Source organism: Manacus candei, unplaced genomic scaffold, assembly GCF_025592945.1.
Source record: "Manacus candei isolate 608988 ecotype Guabito, Panama unplaced genomic scaffold, ASM2559294v1 h1tg000044l, whole genome shotgun sequence".
Lineage (NCBI taxonomy): Eukaryota > Metazoa > Chordata > Aves > Passeriformes > Pipridae > Manacus > Manacus candei.
This window is the reverse complement of record NW_026138092.1, coordinates 2374377-2395938: the sequence shown is the minus strand read 5'-3', so window position 1 is coordinate 2395938 and position 21562 is coordinate 2374377. Positions and strand designations below refer to the sequence as shown.

At 39.7% G+C, this 21562-nt stretch overlaps 1 protein-coding gene across 1 annotated transcript in view; it reads left to right on the top strand.

The window, feature by feature from the left end:
* The window catches only part of GIPC2 (GIPC PDZ domain containing family member 2), a 28813-nt gene extending 14534 nt beyond the window's left edge, over positions 1–14279 (top strand). Inside the window, exons 5-6 of the mRNA XM_051796104.1 lie at positions 726–807; positions 8779–14279. Coding sequence (XP_051652064.1) covers positions 726–807; positions 8779–8933 — 237 coding nt within the window. The 3' untranslated portion in view covers positions 8934–14279. The remainder of the gene's footprint in view (positions 1–725; positions 808–8778) is intronic.
* The last annotated feature ends 7283 nt before the right edge of the window (positions 14280–21562 follow it).

Genomic DNA, 21562 nt, shown 5'->3' with positions numbered 1-21562 from the left:
TGTCACAAAATAGGAAGGAAAAATCTGGATGTCACAAAATAGGAAGGAAAAATCTGGATGTCACAAAATAGGAAGGAAAAATCTGGATGTCACAAAATAGGAAGGAAAAATCTGGATGTCACAAAATAGGAAGGAAAAGCTTGTGGGACAAAGACTGCCTTCTGCATGGAGAAATGCTTATAGGAAGTTGAAGATTATCAGAGATAGGATGGGGCTGAGGAACCTGGAAGCATAAAACCTAAGTTTAGGTTTTGGAATCCATGGATTACATGGATGGATTTAAGGTAGAGTAGACCAAAGAGGGAAAGGGGAAAGAAAAAGGGAGGGTGGTTGAAGAATTGTTTCCATTTCTGACACTGCAAAGTGTGTGGGACCAGTGTAAGGGTTGTTGTTAGGAGAGACTAATTACATGGGCATGAATACGTGTAAAACCAGGTTAAGAGTTTGGTGAAGAAATGTTATTTATTCTGGGTTCTCCTAAATCTGATGAGGGTTTGAGGAAGATCTGTATTGTCAGGAGATGTTTAGTTTGAATGTGTGAGCTGCCTGGCTTTGATGGCAGGAGGTAGGCTCAGGTTTATGAGAAGAGGGAAAGAGAGTGGAATAACCAATTTTATTTGTAGACTTTGTAAATCCAGGTGGCCAAGATGGGAGTAAGGGTAATCACTGACAAATTGCTGGTATAATCATACTTTTGTTCTTTTTCTCCCTTTGTTTCAATAAAGCCAACTGAAGTTGAAGAAAACGCAATTAATAAAGTGGATGAGCTTCTTGAAACATACATGGGGATAAGAGATAATGAATTAGGTGAGTTTTTAGCAAATACATTACTACAAAATTAAGCAATTTCTCATTTTCTGAATGCACTCTAAAATTTATTGAGTACTTTAGTCTCTGGATGTAAATGAAGCAAAGCTTGTCCAGCATGCAGCCTCAAAAACTTGCCTGTATTTCTGCAAATATGTGTGTCTGATAAAAGAATCTTCCTCCCACTTGAATCCTTATGATGTAATGAATTAATCCTCTATTCTTCACATTATCTACACACTGTTGCAAGAATTTTTAAGTTGTTTGCCATAACTGTCACACTGTATTCTTTCTGGCACATGTTTTCTAGTGGATCTTGTGTGTACCACATTTAAGGATTCTTAAGGATAAGTTTATTTTTTTTTTTTTGCCCCTTGGCTTGGACACATCACAGTTGATTGCTGAAGTTGGAATCTGAGATCTTCATCAGTGAAAGGGCAGCTATTTAGCAAGGGAACTGACAGAGCAATTGCACAAATTTATCAAATTCTCTAAAACCTGTGTTCTGAAGAACATGGGAAAACTTGCAGAATGTTTACTAGTTATCAGAATCATCAATTTATAATGAAAGAACTAAGTGTCATAAGTTCCTTAAAAGTGCCCCAAACTTGTCCTTGCTTTTCTCTGTTGATCTGACAACAACTAAGTAGGAATTTCTGTTTGTGTGAGAAGAAGCTGCAGTCTGGCTGAGTAAGCAGTGCCACTGTAGCCAGCTGTGGCTGGTGTATTCCTCATGGGATCTTCTGGAACTGCTGATCCTGAGATAAAGAGGAAGGTGTTTATTGTTATGGTAATACCTAAAAAAAAAAAATCAGCCAAGAAATAGGAAAAGGGTAAGCTAAATGGAAAGTGATCTGGAAAAGAAAGCTTTTGTGAGAGAGAAGTGGAGAAGGAAGAGCAGAAGAGAAAATAGGTCTGGCATGAAACTAAGGGCAAAGAAGCAGGGTTGGAAAGGCAGCAGTTAGCACAGAGGAGTGAGAACAAAAGGAGGTTATCTGAATAGCCAAAAGTTCTTTGTGGCTGCTCCTGCCAGCCAGCATGTGATTGGCAGATTCTGCTGGTTTTCTCACAGGAAAAATTGCAGGTAAAACACTATTTTTCTTCAGTTTAAGGTAGAGGTGAGCTTCCTGACATAGAAGAGATGGCAGAGCTGCCCCAAAACTTGTGAGTTCTGGTCTTTAAGTAACGTCTAAACTTTCTTATTCCAAGAAAATAAAAGTTCTCAAAACTCCTGTTCCCAGCAACTTTAACGTGTGATGCTGCTGCCATGTGATGTGCTCTTGGGACCCCTGTGTGGTACTGAACCATGTTTAGGCTGGGGAGGATTCCATGGCCTGTCCCTCTCCTGCAGCCTTTGTGCCTCAGTCCATCTCTGGCTCCAGCTTCAAAGCCCTGAGTCTCTTGCCAGCTGTCCCTCTGGGAGCTGTTTTTGTCCTGCAGCTGTTGCAGTCCTGGCTTAAGCTGGGCTTCTGGAGACTCCTGTCCTTGCAGGTTACTGCCAAGGTCTCCAGGCTCCTCACCCGACAGGAATAACCAGCTGGAGGTGTCCTGCTTTTGGTGTCCATGGGAACAGTGCTGTGGGAACTGCTGTTCCCTGTGGGTTTGGCTCTCAGGGCTGTAACAGGATGGCTCTGGCACAGCAGACTGAGAAGTTCAGCTATCAACACATATGACTGAGCTGATTGCCAAGCACCTGGTAGAGTTTTCCCATGAATTCCTTGATTTTTTTTTTTTCTTTTTTCCCCCCAAAGATGTAGTGCCCTTCCTCCTTCAGTCTGTAGTTTGGAAACTTTCAAAGAATGCCTTAAAAGAATACTCAAAGGAGGAAGAGATCTTTGCTCTCAGAGAGACTCTCTTCTTCCCAACTGGGTGGTTGTTTTGTCCTTCATCTCTTCTTTTCCTCCCCAAAAGGGAGTGTAAACAAGAAAAGCTGTCAGGAATCAAAGACTGTAGGGTTTAGTTTGCACCTTTGAAGCCCCATCCTGAAGTTCAAGTCTGAGAGTCGGCGGCCAATGGTGCTGACAAAACTTTATAATTTAAAAACAATTAAACAGCTCTAAGACTCTTTAGCAAAGGAGAGCTAATCACCTGTCACATATCTGCTCAATTAACACATGTCAGTTTTTCATAGACTGGATGTGATCAGTCATCCATGAAAATGAAATATGAGGAAAAGATTCATTCAGAGAATGCCAATCACCACTTAGCTCGAAATTTCACTCATTACTCAAGCCAGATTAGTTGAAAATGCAAGTCATCACAATGTGCAGCTGACAAGTGATTAAGATCTCAATCATTGCTCACTCCCATGCAGTTCTGTTTGTCAGAATCCTTGGATGTCAGTGTTGCTCCTTCATCTCCGTTAAAATGACACTTCCATGGAGTGATTGAATTCTAAAGCAGTGCTCAAGTTTCAAACCATAAGTTAGAAAGAAAGAAAAAGAAACCCTAATGTCAAGTTACAGACAGAATTAAAGGTGAGATAAAGCCCTTAATTTTTGCATAGTTAAGTATCGTGACAGTTGCAAAAAGACTGACTAAATCTACACACAAATCCCTAAGTTGGAGCAAAATGCTGGGAAATCATTAGTGGAAATGCATGCACTTTTTTCTTTTTTTTTTGGCACAGTTTTTTATTTTCAGAGATCTAAACGCTGCTGAGATTTATATACCTGCTTTTGGATGCACTTTTACTTTTTTACTTCTTTACTCTTTTACTGAAAATTTAATTCAATCCACAGAAGGGACAGTTGGCTCTGGAATTGTGTTCCTCAGCCATTTTATGGGCACACTACAAATTGGGTGAAGGCTTGACTTCAGCCTTCTTTAAAACATAAATGTACAGTTGAGAGATAATTCAGGTTATTTTAAATTCTATGCTTTCTTTTCTGTTAAAGAAGCTTGAACTGTGGATTAATAGGAGCAACTCAGGAAACAGTGTTAGTGAAAAATACTGGTGGCATTTAGTTTTTAAATCAGTAAGCCTTGAATTGTTATAGACTGTATTTGATCCCAAAAATTCTGTGTGGGAGGAAGCCTGGATCAATGGGATCCAACCCTAGAATGCTGCTGGTTGAAAAATGATGGCAAAAAGGCCTTGCTGTCACTCAAGCTTCTTCTCTTGGTTCATGAATCTAACCCAGCAATATTTAATACATGTTTTTATCTCAGAGTGCTTTAACTGGAGTGATATTCTCCCTGGATCTTTTGTTTTCTTCTCCTTCTGTCACCAGACTTCCTTTCCCAAAGGATTTTATTGTATACACTCTGAGGTGTATTGTTGTGGCTGTTCATTTACTCTGAGAGAATAATGGGAATTTCCAGAAAAAAAGAAAGGCAGCAAGTCCAGTTAAATGAGAAAACTTCTCCACTTCAAGAAGTATTAGTACTTAAAAAAAAAAGGAACAAGAAATAATATTTGTAATAGTACCTTAAATGCCAGATACGATAATGTTGAACATGAAGCTTAAAACAAGTAATGCTGAATATTGGAAACTGCAGTGTTATGCTTCATTTTCTGCTTTAAACTGACAGGACAGAATAGTAATATTTGTTACCTTTTTGGTGAAGGCAAAACTTCCAGTAGCATTACAGCTAAATAAATATTGAGGTTTCTGTTAAGACTTCTGTTAAGAAGTTACAGTGTAGGATATAGGCAGAAAAGGTAGATAATAAGAGTGTAAGGTAGATAACAAGAGTGGCAGGCAGCAGGTAGCTTTCATGGCTTGTGCCCCATGTGTCTGTTAAAAGTGAAAATAAAGATTTTGTGAAAGATCTTTGAAGTTATTTTAAAGAAGGGACTAGGTTTGAAAAGCCAACGTACTACTTTGTTCAGATTCTGGAAAGGCTGATATTGAGCTTCTCAGTTAAAGCTGACAAGACTTCTAATTCCTTTCATCACTTTTAAGATTGCCGAACTTTTCACATTTTATGTAGAAATTTATCAGGTTTTTACATTGCCTGAAGTGAAATTAAAAAAAAAAAGAAAAAAAAAAAAAGAAAATCTGAAAACAATTGGGGGCTCTCTTGAGTGTGGAAAAGTATTCTCTTGGAATGAAATTCCTGTAATCACTTATTGTGCAGCTCTTACAAGAAGCAGTGGGGGAGAGGGAGGGGAGTGGTGACAATTTGGCACGAGGCCGTCACCCCCCCGAGAACCGGCAGAGTTTTCTTCAAGTTGGCAAAGTGTCTGCTAAATGCCTTGGCGGGTTTCGAATCGCCTCGGGAATTCCGCGTGGGAAATGTCCTGGTGGGAACGCGCCTGTCCCGCACGGCGGGGCCGCCCTGGGGCTGCGGCACCTGCCTGGGGAGACGGGAACGTGTTCGGGGGGTGATGGAGAAGGCTGGTCAGCTTTTAGTGCTCCTGGGTGCATGGAAGGAGTGAGGCGGGGTTCAGCTTGGCACGGGGTGCCTGGAATTCCCGAGGGATGCTGTTCCCGGGATGCGCGGCAGTGCGGCCCCGCCGGCACTGGGGGTCAGCACCGCGCTGCCGAACGCGCAGCCACGGCCCTGCAGCCTCCCGCGGAACCGGCATTCCATGAACATCGCGTTCCAGCGGCTGGACCTGGCGATGGGAGTGTGCCCTGATAATTACAGCACGTCAGACGTGCCCCGGTAGCGCTGGTTGCGGCTGCTCAATGCAGATCATAGAGTCATAGGATCAGCTGGGTTGGAAGGGACCTCTGAGATCATCCAGTCCAACCCCTGATCCAACCCCGCCGTGGTTCCCAGCCCATGGCACTGATGCCACATCCAGTCAGTCCTTAAACACCTCCAGGGACAGAGAATCCCCCACTTCCCTGGGCAGCCCATTCCAATGGCTGATCACTCTCTCTGGAAAGAATTTCTTCCTGATATCCAGCTTAAACCTCCCCTGGCACAGCTGCAGACCCAGCCCTCTTGTCTTGCTGATTGCTGCCTGGGAGAAGAGACCAACCCCCCCCCCCCCCCCCCCCGGCTCCCTCTCCTGTCAGGGAGTTGCAGAGAGTGATGAGGTCTCCCCTGAGCCTCCTCTTCTCCAGGCTGAACAGCCCCAGCTCCCTCAGCCTCTCCTCACAGCACTTGTGCTCCAGTCCCTTCCCCAGCCTCGTTGCTCTCCTCTGGACCTGCTCCAGCCCCTCAGTGTCCTCCCTGAGCTGAGGGGCCCAGAACTGGACACAACACTGGAGATGAAGATGTTTTGGTTTGAGGCTTTAGCACGGCAGTGACGTTCTGGTTCTTTCTTGGCTAAGTTGAAAGTTGTCCTGATTGTCTGTGTTTAGTGGTTTTTGTTTTCAAGTATAAGCTAGTTTTTAAATTCTGGTTTTTTGTTTGGGAAGCTCAGCCTTTAAAGGAATACTGTGTTTGAAGTAACACTTGCTGTTAATGGCAGTTTTTTACTGTGCAGTTCTGAGGCCTCAGCTGGGGCAGTTGGACTGTGATGCAATGCTGGGTGGTCTTGTTTTATCTCTGCTGTCACTGTTATGTGGCTCTTTCATGTCTCTTGACCAGTTTATCTTAAAACTGGCTAAATTCTTTGTTCCCCCTCTGCTTAAACACTTGTCTAGATGCTTACTGTGTTCACGGCAGCTTTTTTAAGTATTTTGTGTAACTATATCTTGCCATGTTTGGTCTTGTGTCACCTTGCACGACTCTTCTCTCTCTGACTTTCTCCCACTGTCTATCCAGAGTAAGTTCATATCCTGCCTCATATCCAGAAATCTGTGAAGTTTCAATTACACCCTTCACCTCGTTATCTCCAGGATTTCTCCTCTATAAGTACCTTTTTATGCCATGTTGTCAGGGAATAAGCTGGTAGGACAATAATGAGCTGATGGGACAAATCCTCTTGTCAGGAACAAGAGTCCCTTGTTTAATGCCCATTTCCCATCCAGACTTGTCTGAATCAAGAGTCCCAGGAACTTCCCAGGGGGAACAGAGAGAATCAATGCAACAGGGGTAGGGTTTCATCTGGCAGGGAAAGAGATCTTGAGAGTCCTTGAGAACCACTGGTGGTGCCTGGCAAGCTGAATTACACTTGAACTGTCTCCATCACAGCAGTTTATTTGTCAAGATTTACAGTTATTTTCCTTGGACTGCTCTGTGTAGTTTGACACACTGTGATTGTGGTTGGAGCCTCACGTCTGAACACAGTTAAACCCAAAACTTCAGGTTTCTTCAGAACTCCTGTTGTTGATGTTTACAGTGTGGAATATGGCTCAAGCTTGCTTACAGCTTGTTACAAGTTTGCACAACAGCAGAAGTTTATAACTGTCAATGAGCTGAGTTTCAGGTCATCAAAATAACATCAAATAAATTTATTAAAACTTCAGAGTAGGGAAAGTTTATTTTCCTTTTTATCAGAGAGGCTTTGCTGTGTGGATTCAATATAGTGCATGTGGTAGGTGGCAGATTGTCCCAGTGAAGATCTTTTCCTGTGGCTTCAAGACTCCCTTCCCTTTCTCAGGCACTGTAATACGTGGTTTCCATTTGGATATCCCTCTGGAAAAAGGCTAGAAGTTACCAAATCCTGCAGTGTGACACTTGAATTTGATACGTTCATGAAGAAAGTGATGGTTCTTTGGTGTATAACAAAAGACGGGGGACATTTTGCAGTTTAAGACATTAAGATATCACAGTCTGGCTCTGTCATATCAGACCTCTGCTTTCATTTTTCTGGATACCAGGCTGTTCCTGGTCTTTGCTGGCTCTGGTTACAGCAGCAAGGCCTTTGCTTTTGCACAGTTTGAACCACTCGATTTAGACTTTCAGAAATAACCTTTTCACTTTCCAGAGGCAAAAGCAAAAACTTACCCAGCCTCTAGGGCACTATAAGTTAAATATGATTTTCAAAGCTGGAGGTAATAATAACTGAAGCAGACTTGTGCACTGAAATTAATTGCTCCTTAGTCTGGAATGATGTGGGAAAATGTGGATCCAAGCAGGACAATAACGTGACCCACAATAAATGCCTCAGCCTCTTTACTACCTGGAGGTGCTGTGGCTTTATTTTGTGCATTTGGTTGGTTTGGTTTGGTTTGGTTGGGGGATTTTCGTTGTTGACAAAAATAAGCTAATTAAAAATTAAATGGAATTACGTTGAAAAATTAAGCAAATCTGCTTGAGGTTGTACCATAGTTTCCTGAGAACACAACCTCTTTCAGGCAGTTGCAAAAACACTGTGTCCAATACCTAGCAAATCAGATTTTAATATTCTTTGTGCTCTACACAACGCATTAGTTGAGCCACATTTGGATTCTTGTTTCCTAAAATATTCAAGTGCTCAAGTGTTTTCTCTAGGCTCATTTGTCAGTACTCCTTTTTAAATGCAGGTCATGCTTAACATTTGAACATTTAGACTTGTAAAACATGGGCTGTTGCTAGCAAACCCATCCTGGCTTGGTTGCATGTGCCTGTTTTGCAGACTGTGTGTTGTTTTCCATGTTTAAACCCTGTGCCTTTTGGCTTTCTGTGAAAAGCTTGGCCACTTTAAACTCTTAACTTGCTGAGATCTGTTCTGCGTTGTTTAGAGGAGAAAAACACTCAAGTTTGCCTTCTGATCTTCTGGTTTAGATCAGCAAGGTCGTATCTTGCTGAAGTTGGTGATGACCTGGCGTGGGTCTCATTGTCACACAAGGGTTGTGTTTAACCTTGTTGTTAGGCCCATGCTTCTTGTAATGAATACAGGATACAGTTTAATAACATTAAAGTGAAAGGTCATGGAATTAAAAATTAAATCTCTGCCAAACAAACAGAAGAATGTATACAGAGCACTCTGAGGAAGCTCTTCTGTCAATCAGAGCAGCAAGTAGATAGTGTGGGGGGAATTAAGCACATAAATTCCCTCAAATCCCAAATTCAGCAGGTAAACTTTGCTTCTCCTTAAGCTGACCCTGCCAGGTGCTGAAAACAGACGTTCAAAACCTGCCTTGGCCCTGTGTGTTAGCTGCCACTTTGATGCTGATTCCATTATTCTGTTTTGTTGCTCTTCAGCTGCAACCATTGTGGAAGCTGGAAGAGACAAGAGAAACCCCGACGAGTTCGCGGTGGCCTTGGATGAAACTCTTGGAGACTTTGCCTTCCCGGATGAATTTGTCTTTGACGTGTGGGGAGCGATAGGAGATGCCAAGCAGGGACGACTGGAATGAGAACTGTGCAACTCCATCAATCCCTGTTTGAAAATACAAAGTGATTTGCAAATATTTCCATCGATAACTTTATCGAGACGAGTTCAGGGTGCTCTGTGTAAAGTGTTCTCGTCTGAGACTTTCCTTTTGCAAAGGAAGGTTTCTGATAAAAACATGAAGATAAACCCAAAGTTTCGACAGCTGCACGTTTAAAAAACTTAATTTGCACACAGAAATCACTGTGAGGGACGTGTCAAGGTGATATATTTGTACAGAAATTTTATGAAAATGATGTATTTTTTATTGTACAGACACTTTGATATATCCATATTCTGAAAAGCTTTAGACAGAACTCAACAAGGAGTTTGGATTATTTTATCTCTTTAGAGAGGTTTATAAACTTGTTGAGGAACTACCTAGCTCTATGCTGCAGTTCCCTGGTTTTCCTTTGTCCCTGTGTATTCATGTACACAAAAAGCTGAGAAAAACCCAAAGCCTCAGGTTTTCTTACAGTTTGGCTTGGACATTGTCTTTGCTGTGTAGACAAAGCTGGGAATAAGTTACTCTGATTCTTTAGGATGCAAATTCAGCAAAAAAAAATAAAAAATCCTCTAAAAGATGAGAACTAAAGTCTTGGAATGAAAAGACTCACTTGCCTTTGAGCCACAGGACATTCTGTCTGGATATTACTGAGGTGAGTGAGTAGGGTAGAAATGCTTAAAGTAGGAAGCTGCTGCTTTATTCAGATGCCATATTATTGCAATAGGAACTGTGGATGGAGAAATAAATGTTAATTTTGATTCCTGTGAATATATTTGAATAATATCTGTGAGTTGGCTTTGGAGACTACAGTCTAGGACTAGTTGATCTTTGCATATGCTAAATGATTTCTTGAAATCTTATGGAATTCCCCTCTTTTCTGTGTTTTTTTCAATGTGGAAACACAGGAGGGATTGAAGGTGTTCAGACCTAGAGATAATTCTTGTAAAGTCACAGACACTCGTGGTTTGGATGACAGTGCATGACTAAACCCTGAAAAATACGTTAAACTGCTTTTAGATGTTAGGATTTCAAATTATATTGTACATAAGTGTTTAACTGCTAATTTCTTACTAATAAATCTGAGATTATAGAAAATGAAACTAAACAAGAATGTGGGGTCTGACCTGGGAAGGTGTCCTAACTTTTTAGTATTTTTATATTTGCATAAGAGTATAAAATAATAATTATTACAAAACTTTGTTTTCTAAGTCACTTCCTAGTTCCTTTTCTTCTGAGGAAAATGTCTTTCACTGTCTCGCAGACATCTCTTTAAAATAAAACCTATGCCAATAATTTCACATGTTCTATGTCAGTGATTATTTTTGGGTCTCAAACCATGAGAGTTTGAAGCATCATGGAGAGAACAGGTCCTCATTCACTTTACTAGGTTATTTAGGAAGGCTTCCAAACTCCCCTTCAGTTTTTTGCACCTGTTAACAATTAGTGAATATTTTCTCTAGTTAGGAAATATTGTATGAAGATCTTATAAATACCATCCAGTGATCTTTGAATGAGGATGATCTCCAATTTTATAAATGCTGCTGTGAATGCTTTGCTCTTTTATCTCTGGTTTAAGGACAAGCTTTCACATAATATAGATATTCCTATTTAATGAGTGGTACAGAGCAGTATGGAGGTAATACATTTTAGGGTATTTTAGAAGTTCAAGGTATCAGAATTTCTCTTCATTGTACCTCATCACCAGTGTGGGCTGAAATCTATATTTATCTTCAAACGGGTGTGATTGTTATCAATTTCTGTATGCAGAAATTAGATAGAAAATATATAGAAATAGAAATACAGACAGAAAAATTTAGACTAACCCCATTATGAGAAGTAAAATTGCATAATTTTACAAGAACACATCACTTTCTGTAAAACTTGAAAGTAAAGAAACCTGAAGGAGGTGGTTAAATTTTATACATTGCTCTTTTGGGGCCTTGAGGATATATTATTTTGTGAAGGGAGTGTAGTTTTAGGACAGAGAGCACAAGGTCTGGCATTTCTTATTGTTTGATAATTGCAAATCTGAGCCCACAATCTTCTATTGCAGTTGAGCACACTCAGCTCTTGTACAGGGTTACTTTAACTGATATATTCAAGGTAAAGAAGGGTTAAAATGTTGGGAGCCATATGGTTTATTCTTTAAAGTTCCAGGTGAAAAGGGAAAAGGAAATGTCAAGAATTCCCCGTTGGTTTCGAATTATTTTATATAGAAGTCAAATATCAAATTTTGTGGAAATGTTTACGTACACTGATGTTAGTAACCAACACGTTACTGATTGTAAAATAAATTGAAATTATTTATAAAAAGTAATTTATAAAGAATTCCTTCTTTATAAAAAAGTACTCTGGAAGAGCTGTATCATAAAATAATGCATGAGATGTTGCCTGTAGCAGATAACCCCTGCTGTTTGGGCCATTCATTTTATTTTGAGAAATTAATGTTGCTCAATCAATTTATCCCCAAGGGATAATTTGTCTCATTAAACTGATAAAATAGTGAGATAAAAGTAATCTCTGAAGCTCTAATTCTGCACAGAGCTGTCTTTTGCCATAATGACCTGTCTTTGTGGAGTTTATTTCAGACCTAAGATTTAAACAGTGATTGCAATTTTACTGGCTTTTGCTGCAATAAAGTACGTCAATATATCTTAATTTTTTCTGTGTTCTCCCAGCATACACTATTTCCAGTGGTTCTGCTACCCAGTTTAGTGCATTATTTGTGTTTTCCTGATAGCCATGAATAATTTGTCACATGAAAATCACGCTGCCTTATAAAGCATGGTAAATACCTCTCACTTTCTGCAGTGATTTGTGTAGTAAATTAATGTGGTTTCACTAATTACTTTACTTTCAGACTTACTGCTCTATTCAGGACAAAACACCACCATTCTTCTCTGTATGCAGAGACTTCAGGTAGTCTTTAGGGGATTTAATGAAATCTGGTGTTCATAAAGTTCTGAGCTCATAATCTTAAAAACATGATGAGAGAGGAATATTTTACACTTTTAAAGGAAAAAATTTTGCAAATTACAGGTATCTCTTTTGTGGCACCTTTAGTATGCCAAATTATGCTTCAGTTAAATTTGATTTTATGCAACCCTATTCATGCAGCTGCTATTCAAAGAGCTATTAATATAATCAGTATATGTAGGAAAGTCTTGTCTGCTATTCAGATTTGCACCTTTACTTGAATAATGCATGTATTCATACTTCTGTATATTATCTTCTTCACAATTAGTCTATTACATCTTTTTTGAGAGAAATGTAATATAAAGCTTTGCAAATCTTGTTCTTTGTGAATTTGAGAGTGAAATATTAATGTTAAAATCACCCTGATTTATAATATTTCGTTAGATTTTTTTTTCTTCCTGCTTTTTAATGTGAACTTCTGCTGCTTTTCAAATTACATATTGTTTTTCATGAAAACAGCTCTTAGAACGTCTCTTCCAAAGTCTGACTATTGTAGTAAAATGATATATTACTCTTTTTAGTTTTCTCTTTTTTGCCTGGAGATCTTTCAGAACAATTAGAAGTCAGAGTGTTGACTATTTCACTATTTCCCCTCCTGAAATCAAATGTATGTTTGCCACAAACTTCAGAACTCAACTCAGGCAATAAGAGCTTCAACTGAAATTTATATTCAGTATTGTTTTCTGCAATTCTCTGACTCACTATGTTTGTAAGGCATTTTGCCTTTAGATGTTGGTGTACACTGAAAGATCCCTGATTTAGTTTATGAAAATCAAATTTACAGGCTTGGAAGTCAAAGTCTTTGATTAAAAATGATGCAGCCTGCAGTACAGACTTTGTCCTCAGAAAAAGCTGGTTTATGTGTGAGATTCAGTCAATGCCAACTAAAAGGATTGAGACAGCACAAATGTAAAGAAAACATCTCTTTAGGGTTTTTTTTAATTGAAACACGTACACTGGCTTTAAATAGAACTACACAGAGTAGTTTTTTTCTCCTGGGAGGGACGTGGGTTTGTCTGAACCTAAAGGTTACAAACAGTGGTCCCCAAAGCTTTTCAGTTGTGTTTCTCTAACCATTGCATGCCTGAATTTTCCATGGAGGCAGAAAGAATGAAAATAAATTCACTCTAATATTTGAAATTTTGATTGCCGAATTTGTTTATATTGACTTGTTTTTTTTTTCCTGTTTTCTTTTGGGATGAATAATTAATTTTTTTCTTTTGAGCATGAACTGCATTAATTAACTGCATAGGTACTTGAATTTCAGATGAGCTCTAATTAGAGAAACATATTGCACCACAATACCTGACCATATCTAATAATCCAAGTTTCTGCTTACTAAAAGGGTTGTTTTATTAAGTATTCCCAAATCCTTTTTCTTTGTCCTTTTAATAGGGAAATAATTTCACAGAATGGTGAGACAGCCAGGGAGGAGAACTCTTCATTTAGAGGAAAAAGCTTTTAAAGGCAGACTTCAAGTTCCAAGTTGTGCTTGTGACACAGATGCCCTAAAAACAATTTGTGTGATCCTTTCACTTGACAGCTCTTCCAGTAAAGGCACCAATTTGTACTTCAGACACATAAACTCCCTCTGGCCTGAAACAGGAAAGCAAACATGGTAAATCCATTGCAAGTCGTGGTCTCCAGGCATTGATATCATAATACTGAAATCTCTATCAAAACCCTTCACACATCCTTTCCAAACAGCCTTATTTTCACCCTGTGGATTTTGTTTCCAATGAGTGTTGTCACAGATGATTTTATTTGCTGAGCTTCTGTTTTGAAACCAGTAAGCCTTTTTTTTTTTTTTTTGAAATATCTACAGGTGAGTTGAATTTTTAATTATCAGATACAGAAACTGGTCAACAGAATTACCTAAATTTCAGCTCTGCTGGTGATAATACCTGAAATACCCACTGGATGTTTGTCATTAGCATGTACAAACTTGGTGGTGAACAAATCCTTACTGTAGGGCTGCAAAAGTGGAGGTTGACCTTGTCCTTTCTGTGTTAACAAACCAAAATTGCGTGTTGTTTCATGGTTGATATGTTTTCTTAATCCATAAAGTGAACCAGGAAAGAAAGGGACCAACTCTGAGCAGAACAAATGTTGTGAAGTCACAAGTATGACCTGTTTCCAGGACCAGAAGCATTGTGAATTGAGGTGAAGTCCAGGTAAGTAAGTTATCAGTACAAATGCTTTCTCATTTGGTAAAGAATAAGGTAATGCCTTTCAATATCAGGGATAAGTGAATGTACTTTAATGTTACTTGTCTGTTCAAGCAGAGAGAACTGTGTACTACCAACTGAATATGCAATTTTTGGCAGTTTTATGGTTGGAGTGAATTGGCACCAAGGAAAGATTCCTGAAACTCAGCTCAGGTTGGTGATTTGGTCCATAAGGTCCAAGGCAGCCTTAGAGGGAACCAGCTCTTCTCTTGAGCTTTGCTAATTGTCAGACTGTTGAGCTGGAGAGTTTACCAGAAGACTTTTCAAGAATTGCCCTTGGGGATGATTTCTTTTTTAAAATGAAAAATGGCACAAATAACAGGCTTAGGTTAAGGAGATTGCTGAGGACACAGGCTGGGAAGGATGACATGACTAAAAAGAATAGTGGAATGTTGCCCAACAAGATGGCCTTTAAAACTTGACTAATAGAATTTTAACAGTTTAAAATGAAAGGTCATAACTTCAGGGACTAATAACTGAGGGAAGTTCTTAATTTGAGGTGCTAGATGAAAAATACCTGGATGCACTAGTCATTCACTGAATGACTGTAACCCAGCAGAGGGCTGCATCTGGGGAACAAATGACTGTGGTGTGCATCACAGGGAGGAAGCCCATGAGGAGCTGGGAGGTAATTTCCTACCCAGGGCAATGGTGGAATTTTTATTTTCAACCATGTGCTCAGTGCAAGCTTCCCCTGCTGTTTAAACACCAGTCGGATTTGGAAGAAAAGGCTTCGTAAGACGATCACAGGAATCTTTAAAGATCAAACTGAAGATGCTGTATCCTTTGGTACAGCAAACACATCCAAAAAAAAGTGTGTTAGGATGGCAAAAATCTTGGAGGAAGGAGTTCTTCAAGCTGACCAACTGCACTGCCAAAAATACAGGTATGCTTTATGTGGCCACAGGCTGCAACACGAAGGAGGATTTCTCACCACAAATGGAACAGCACAAGGGAAGAGTTATGGGACCAAAAACCAAGCTAATTTTAGGGCAGAATTTTAGCCTTTATGAAGAGAGGCTGTATGATAAAGTTGCTGGAGCACCAGCAAACGATGTGATCCTCCAGTAGGTTCCTTCCAGTCCCGAGGATTATTTTGGCTGTGTTAAAATGCCAGATGTGTCGAACTTTCCCAGTTTGAATTTAAATGTGGACGGATTTGGAAAAGGCAGGCAGGATTATAGAGGTTTTTTTTTGATGACAGAAATGAAGGAACTTGTCTTTTTGATTGCAATGTGATGCCAAGGTCTCCCTGAGGTCTCTCAGCAGGGTAGGGGTTTTGGATGTTGCTGCTGCAAAGGTGTGGAGGGAGCTGGTTAAGACAAGGCTTTCCTTCTGTTTGCCTAAAGCAGGGAAGCTGTGCCAGAGGAGGAGATGTCTCTGGAGTGCTGAGCTTGCTACTGCTGCTGGGGGTCAGGAAGAATCATTTCCAACAATAGCTACTGGTCCTGGTGACTTTTCCATTGGCGTTGGAAGCCAGTTTTTTGTATGGATTTGGTGCACTACGCTCATTTTGCTGTCCTAGACCTGTGCTTAAAGTCATCACTACATCTTCTGAGTGTGGAGAAGGAGGCTGCCAAGTTTTTTATCCTACCCCCAGGAGCAGCTGAGAGAAGTGCTACTCTTCAGCTCTCATCTGGTGTAGGCACTGAATTGCCAAGGACATATGAGGGGGAAGAGCTGAATTCTGCTTTTGGCAGTGGCTGAGTGAAGAAAGGGTGCAGACAACAGGGTGTCTGTTGGTTATGCTGCATACTGTTGCTCAGGACACTTATTTTCTCCATTGTCTAGATTTCTAGTCCCTAGTAAATAAAAAAAAAATGTCTGCTATTTGTACCCCGCTAAACTCACTACAATGTGCTCCCCCCCTGCATTTCTGGCCTTTCAAATTTGTGGTTAGTCTCTCGAATGATCAGGGCAAAAGGGATTAGTAAATAGCTTTGGCATTAATCTGCATTCAGCTCTGTGTTGAACATCCATTATTTTTATGGCCATAGTAAAATGGGTGGCAGTGTAACAGCTGCCTTGGGTTTTCAATTAAATGCATTAATACATATGCAAGAAAATAGCCTGTCTCAATAGTATTTATAGGGAAGAGAACATTTTTCGAGACTTCTTGCAAATCATTATTATGCCTTTTTTTTTTAATATGGCATTTGGAAATGTGAGAGTGGAGTTGCAGCCATGCTGCTTTATTGCTTGCAGGTGGAATGTGTGTGATAATCAGCCTGACCCCTTTGCAATCCTCCTTAATGAGGACAATTTTCATTGCATAAAAATAAGGCTTTATAACTTGATGAACAAGTGCTGGGTTTAGTATGAAGGTGGTTAATGCTTGCAGAAGGCCCTGAATGTGTATTTGCAGCTTTGCTGCACTATGTGTAAAAGAAATATTCATGGCACGAGTGAAGTGTGTAAAATCCTGGTTCATTCTGGTGGTTTGAGAGTGGGGGGGAGCTGCTTTGCTCATTGTTTCCAAACTGCTTTCTCTAACATGCCTTATTTTCTTCATCTTTGCTCCATGTCAGAATGATGCCTTTGACAGTTTTATTTGCTTCCAGCTTTCATTCTTCTCCTTTGTGCCTTTGAGCTTTGCCAAACAACACTGAACAATGAGGGAGTCGCTTTGTCCACCCAGCTCAGCTTTTGTCAGACTTTGCACTCCAGCTCATCCTTCCATTCTTTCCAGCTGGCTCTTGTATTTAGGGCCTCATATTCCTGCCAATGAGTCTGAAAGAATGGTCTTATCACACTGTTTTTATGGATGTTATTCCTTGTATGTGAGTGACAGACTGCCTGGTACACGTTAATATTTCCACCGTCACAAATGCAACGGCAAAAATCATGTCAATGTTAGAGCACAGAAGCTGACTGGTTAAAAAAAAAATTAATTACCATCCTGCTATATTATCATCTGCTTCAGCTCCAAGGCAAATAGGAGTTGGAGAAGTTTTATAAGTCTCCATTCCCTTATCCAGAGTCAGTAATAAGACCTAACAGCTAAAAAGCCCACTAGGATTATCATGAGACAAATAGTGTTATGTGTGTAATTCAGTCATTTTACTCTGAGCACTAAACTCCTTTTATTGAATTGTTTTACTGCAGAAAGATTTTAATCTTCCATTGCTGAGAACACCTGAATAAATGAGGGAATGAGATCATGGATAACCTTGAACCATTTGGACAGTGAACTTGCAGGATTGCAATCTTCTTTCTTCCCGGTGCCACTGCATCTCCCACGGTCTCACATTCCACAGCCCTTGGCTTTCCTGTTTACCAAATCACTGTTTGCTACTCTACCTAGGAAGGTGGGTAACAGAAATGTCTAAAATTATAACTAATTAGGATTTCATACTGTTTCTTTATGCATCTTTTGAAATTGTTATCTTCTTAAATCTCATCACGTAGGAAAAAAATTGCCAAAAAATTAAGCTGGACTGGAGTTTTGAATTGTTGTAAGATCCTCATCTATCATAAATAGCTCTCAAAACATCACAGTAAGTTCTTTAGAATCCATGGCAACTGGCTCAAAAGCATTAAAAGACAAACTGAAATTATTTATACCTGATACTGTTGCTGTGTAGATAGAAAACAGATACTGTGAGACATTTAAGTGGACAGACAGTGCAGATGTTATGAATTTGGAAGTTTATTTTCTACAGTCCATCTCTATAAAGGGGTTGTGATTGATGACAAGGTTAAGTAAGGAGAAAAAAAATATTTCTGTTTACACACTTCAATTTATGGAACAGGAATGTATTTACATTGTCTGGCAAAAGAATTTTTTATTGTGTAATAAACCTGGATTTTCATATCAGGTTTCCACTGTCTGTACATAAGTCTACTCTCAAGCATCTGTCCTGAAAAGCATATCATCTAAGCCAGGACTAGCTTAGTATAGACAAAATCATGTGTGTGATCAAATCTTAGTGTGATTTACAAGAAAAAAAAAGTGGTATATTTGCTCACAAGCACGTGGGAACAAAGAAATGAGCTCTGCTTTGTCAGAGTTCAGGGAGAGGCAGGTAAGAATTCTCCTGGAAAATGTGGAGTGACACTTCCTTCTCTGTTAAGATTAAACCAACCTTTTCAGCAGTTTCTGCTCCTTGTTTCTTCCCTCGGGTTCCTTCCAGGCAGCTTCTTGTAATCACCTCCCCATGATGCTCCTTTGGGATGGGAGTTTGAAGGGTGACATCACTCAGACACATATTGTGATATGTGTGACTAATCAGCACTTAACAATGCAACAATTAATTCCTCTGAGGCATTTTATTTGTCACTTAAAAATACTCCTTTGACTCACAGAGTAACTCATACCCTGCAGGAAAAATATCTCAGCTCATTAGAGCTGCTCTGCAGTTATCACTTGGCAAGTGTCAGCACTGACATCCCCGGGCCTCATTTATTTTAACCTCAGTCTGGTATCTCACCTCTCATTTTTGTTTTTTTTTTTTTTTTTATGGCATTTTTTTTTTTCACAGTGGAATATCTGTCTTGCTTCCAGGCAGAGCAAAGGAACAAACCAACATTATTAAAAGGAAACAAATAATTTTTTTTTTAAAAAGCAGGCCTTTATTTTTTCTTCAAGGAGCCTGTGTGACAAAGTACAAAAATGGCTAAAAAAAGGAACTTCCCTGTGTGAATGTTCTCTGTGAGCTCTGGGCTCAGTGCAAGAAGCATTAGTGTTCTCATTTGCATTTTCTTGTCTTTCCCACAGATCAGTCCTGCTTATAGTTCCTCTATGAATCTACTTATTTCTTTGGCAGTTCATGCTCTCAAGAGGAAAACTGCTTTACCTCTTTGCCTGAATCGATTTTTAACATGGCTGATAAACCCAAAAAACCAATGACATCTATGTCTCTGAAGGAATGAAAAAACCCCAAACCTTGACTCTTCTGTGCTAGGTTAATCTGCACAATGGGGATTTTTGGAGTAGTTTTTTTCTCCTTTTTTTTTTACAAGGCTCCAAAATGACGTGGTTTCAGCTGTCAACTACCACCTCTGAAAGACTGTGAAGACAAAGCTTGGTGGGCTCATCCTTTGCTTAACTATTTCTTTTGGCTTTATCTTTATTTCTTTGGCTTTGCAGCTGATTCCAAACCATCTTGGGTCAGTACAGCGTCAGGACAATCAATTCTGCTCAAGAGGCAGAATTGTGTGAGATGCTGTTTGCAGTCCTGAATTACACACCTGTGCTCACCAGAGAGATCTCCAGCCCTCTGAACTTTCCCTTCTGCTGGGATGACACCAAAGGGATTGACTGGGAGAATTGTCTCCTGCTTCCATGTGACTGTCTGGTGACGTGGTTGTATCCCTGCTTGGCTTTCCTGGGAAGCTTCTCCATAGCACAGCGTGATGTGTGCTCCTGGATACAGGTGCTGTGGATGTGGCTGCCCAGCTGCTCCTTCACAGCCACATAATGATTGCATTTTGCCCTTGCTATCACCAAAAAAATGTGGTTTTTTAGTACATATTGTTAGGCTGGAGCTAAAATCATGCTGCTGGAAACAAAACAGGGAAGTGTTTTTTCTATGAAGGAAGGCTGTTTTGGGAGGCAATGACTCAGAAAAGAGCTCTGGGGGTGAGGGAGTTCCCAGTGCAACATTATAAAGGTGATTCTTTCTCTGTCTGAACAAAGGAATAGGAAGTTGTCCAAGCTGTAATTACCCACAGTACAATTGTTACTGGAGTATCACCTTCAGATCTGGGAGTTTATCCATCCTGGAGGTGTAAGAGAGGAACTCTGAGATTTGGAAACCTTTCTTTGCAGTGGGATCCAGCAAAGTTTGTTAAGGAGAAGATAAGGGAGCAGCTTGCCCATATGTGAAGCACAGATTTAACAACAGCATCTCTCCTGTCTGGCTGGCAGAGGTAAAACGAGAACCATGCAATTAAATTTAAGACTAGGTGGTTTAGATTCCAAGCAGGCCCATCTTAAAAAGCGTGAGTGGTTTGCCAGTGGAATGATTTAATAAAGATTGTAATAAATTTCCCCTTATTGGACATTCTAAAATCTGAACTGGATTTGCTTTTCTGAAGCAAATGCTTCATTTCTAAGAAGATGAATACATAAAAGTCTTATAGCACAATTTATTCAGGGGGTCAGACTGGAAGATTTTAGTGATCCACTCTGTCCTTCTGTTGTGCAAAAAAAAAGTGCTCAGTTGTTGGTCTGTGTGCTCTGGTCATGTGAAAGGATTATTTCTGTAGCAGGTCCCAAGTATATCAATTTAACAGAGAGCTCTCAAGTCCACTTTTGTGATTCTGGCTGTTATTGTAAAATGAATAGTGGCCCTATCTCCCTTGTTGCATTAAGTCATAAGACTTAAGAGCTGATAATGTGTTTAATGTTGCTCATGCATCTTAAGCCAGCATGAGGCAACAATGAAAAAGGCAATTATTAGTTTCATTTTGCAATTAAAAAAAAAAATCCACGTCAGTGAGAATTATTGTGCTTTTGACTTGGCTTCTCTATTGGAATACAGAAACTAGATTGCTACTGGAAGAAAGCTCTGCTATTACAGAGTTCAAATGTAGGTGATAGTAGGAGAAACTTCCTCAAAACAGAGAAAACCATGGCAAATTTGGAAAAGAAGTGGTAAGTGTTAAAGACAATTTAATTAGAGAAATGTCATTTAGAACAGGTTAATTAATGGTTAAAAATACATATAATTTAGTTACTTGAAATACCTCTGTTTTGGTACTCCAAGCACAGTACAGTGCAATTCTGAAAGATCAGCATTATCCCATGTTGCCTTAAAAATAATGTTTAATACTAATGACTGTTACCCATTTGGATATCCCTAAACCTCCTGAATTAGACGTGTTTCAGCACTCAGGAGACATTGCTGCCAGGCATTTCCCAGCCAGAGGGAATTCTCTTTATTTCTCCCTCAGTAAAGCTGTTTTACAGTTTCTGTGCCAGAAGACTGTGGTCTTCTCTATGCCCTTGGATCCCTTCAGATGGAGATGACTGTTGTCTGCAGCTGCTGCTTCCTATTTTATTGCAACTGGATACCCTGTTTCTTTATTCTTTAGTCTTTATTCTTATTCTTTAGTCTTTAGTCTTTATTCAGGCTTTGTCCTTGATTCAGGTACATTCCTTATACCTGCCCCTTTTCTTTTGCAACATTTATTTAGACCTAAACATAAACATGTTGTGAAGAATATAGGGATAATCCCAGGTGTGAATATAACACAGTCCAGCTCTTCCATGTCTGCCCCTTGTTGGGATCACACAAAGTACATTACTGATCTAGTTGTTTCCATTTTATCTAATATGAGAGTTTTCAGATCATTGTTATACTGGCTGCTTGTAAACCCATGATCTATAAAGGCTACAGAGTGTGAGTGCTTGAAAAGGTATGTTTTCCATGAATTTAGTATAATGCTGCCTGGTTTGAT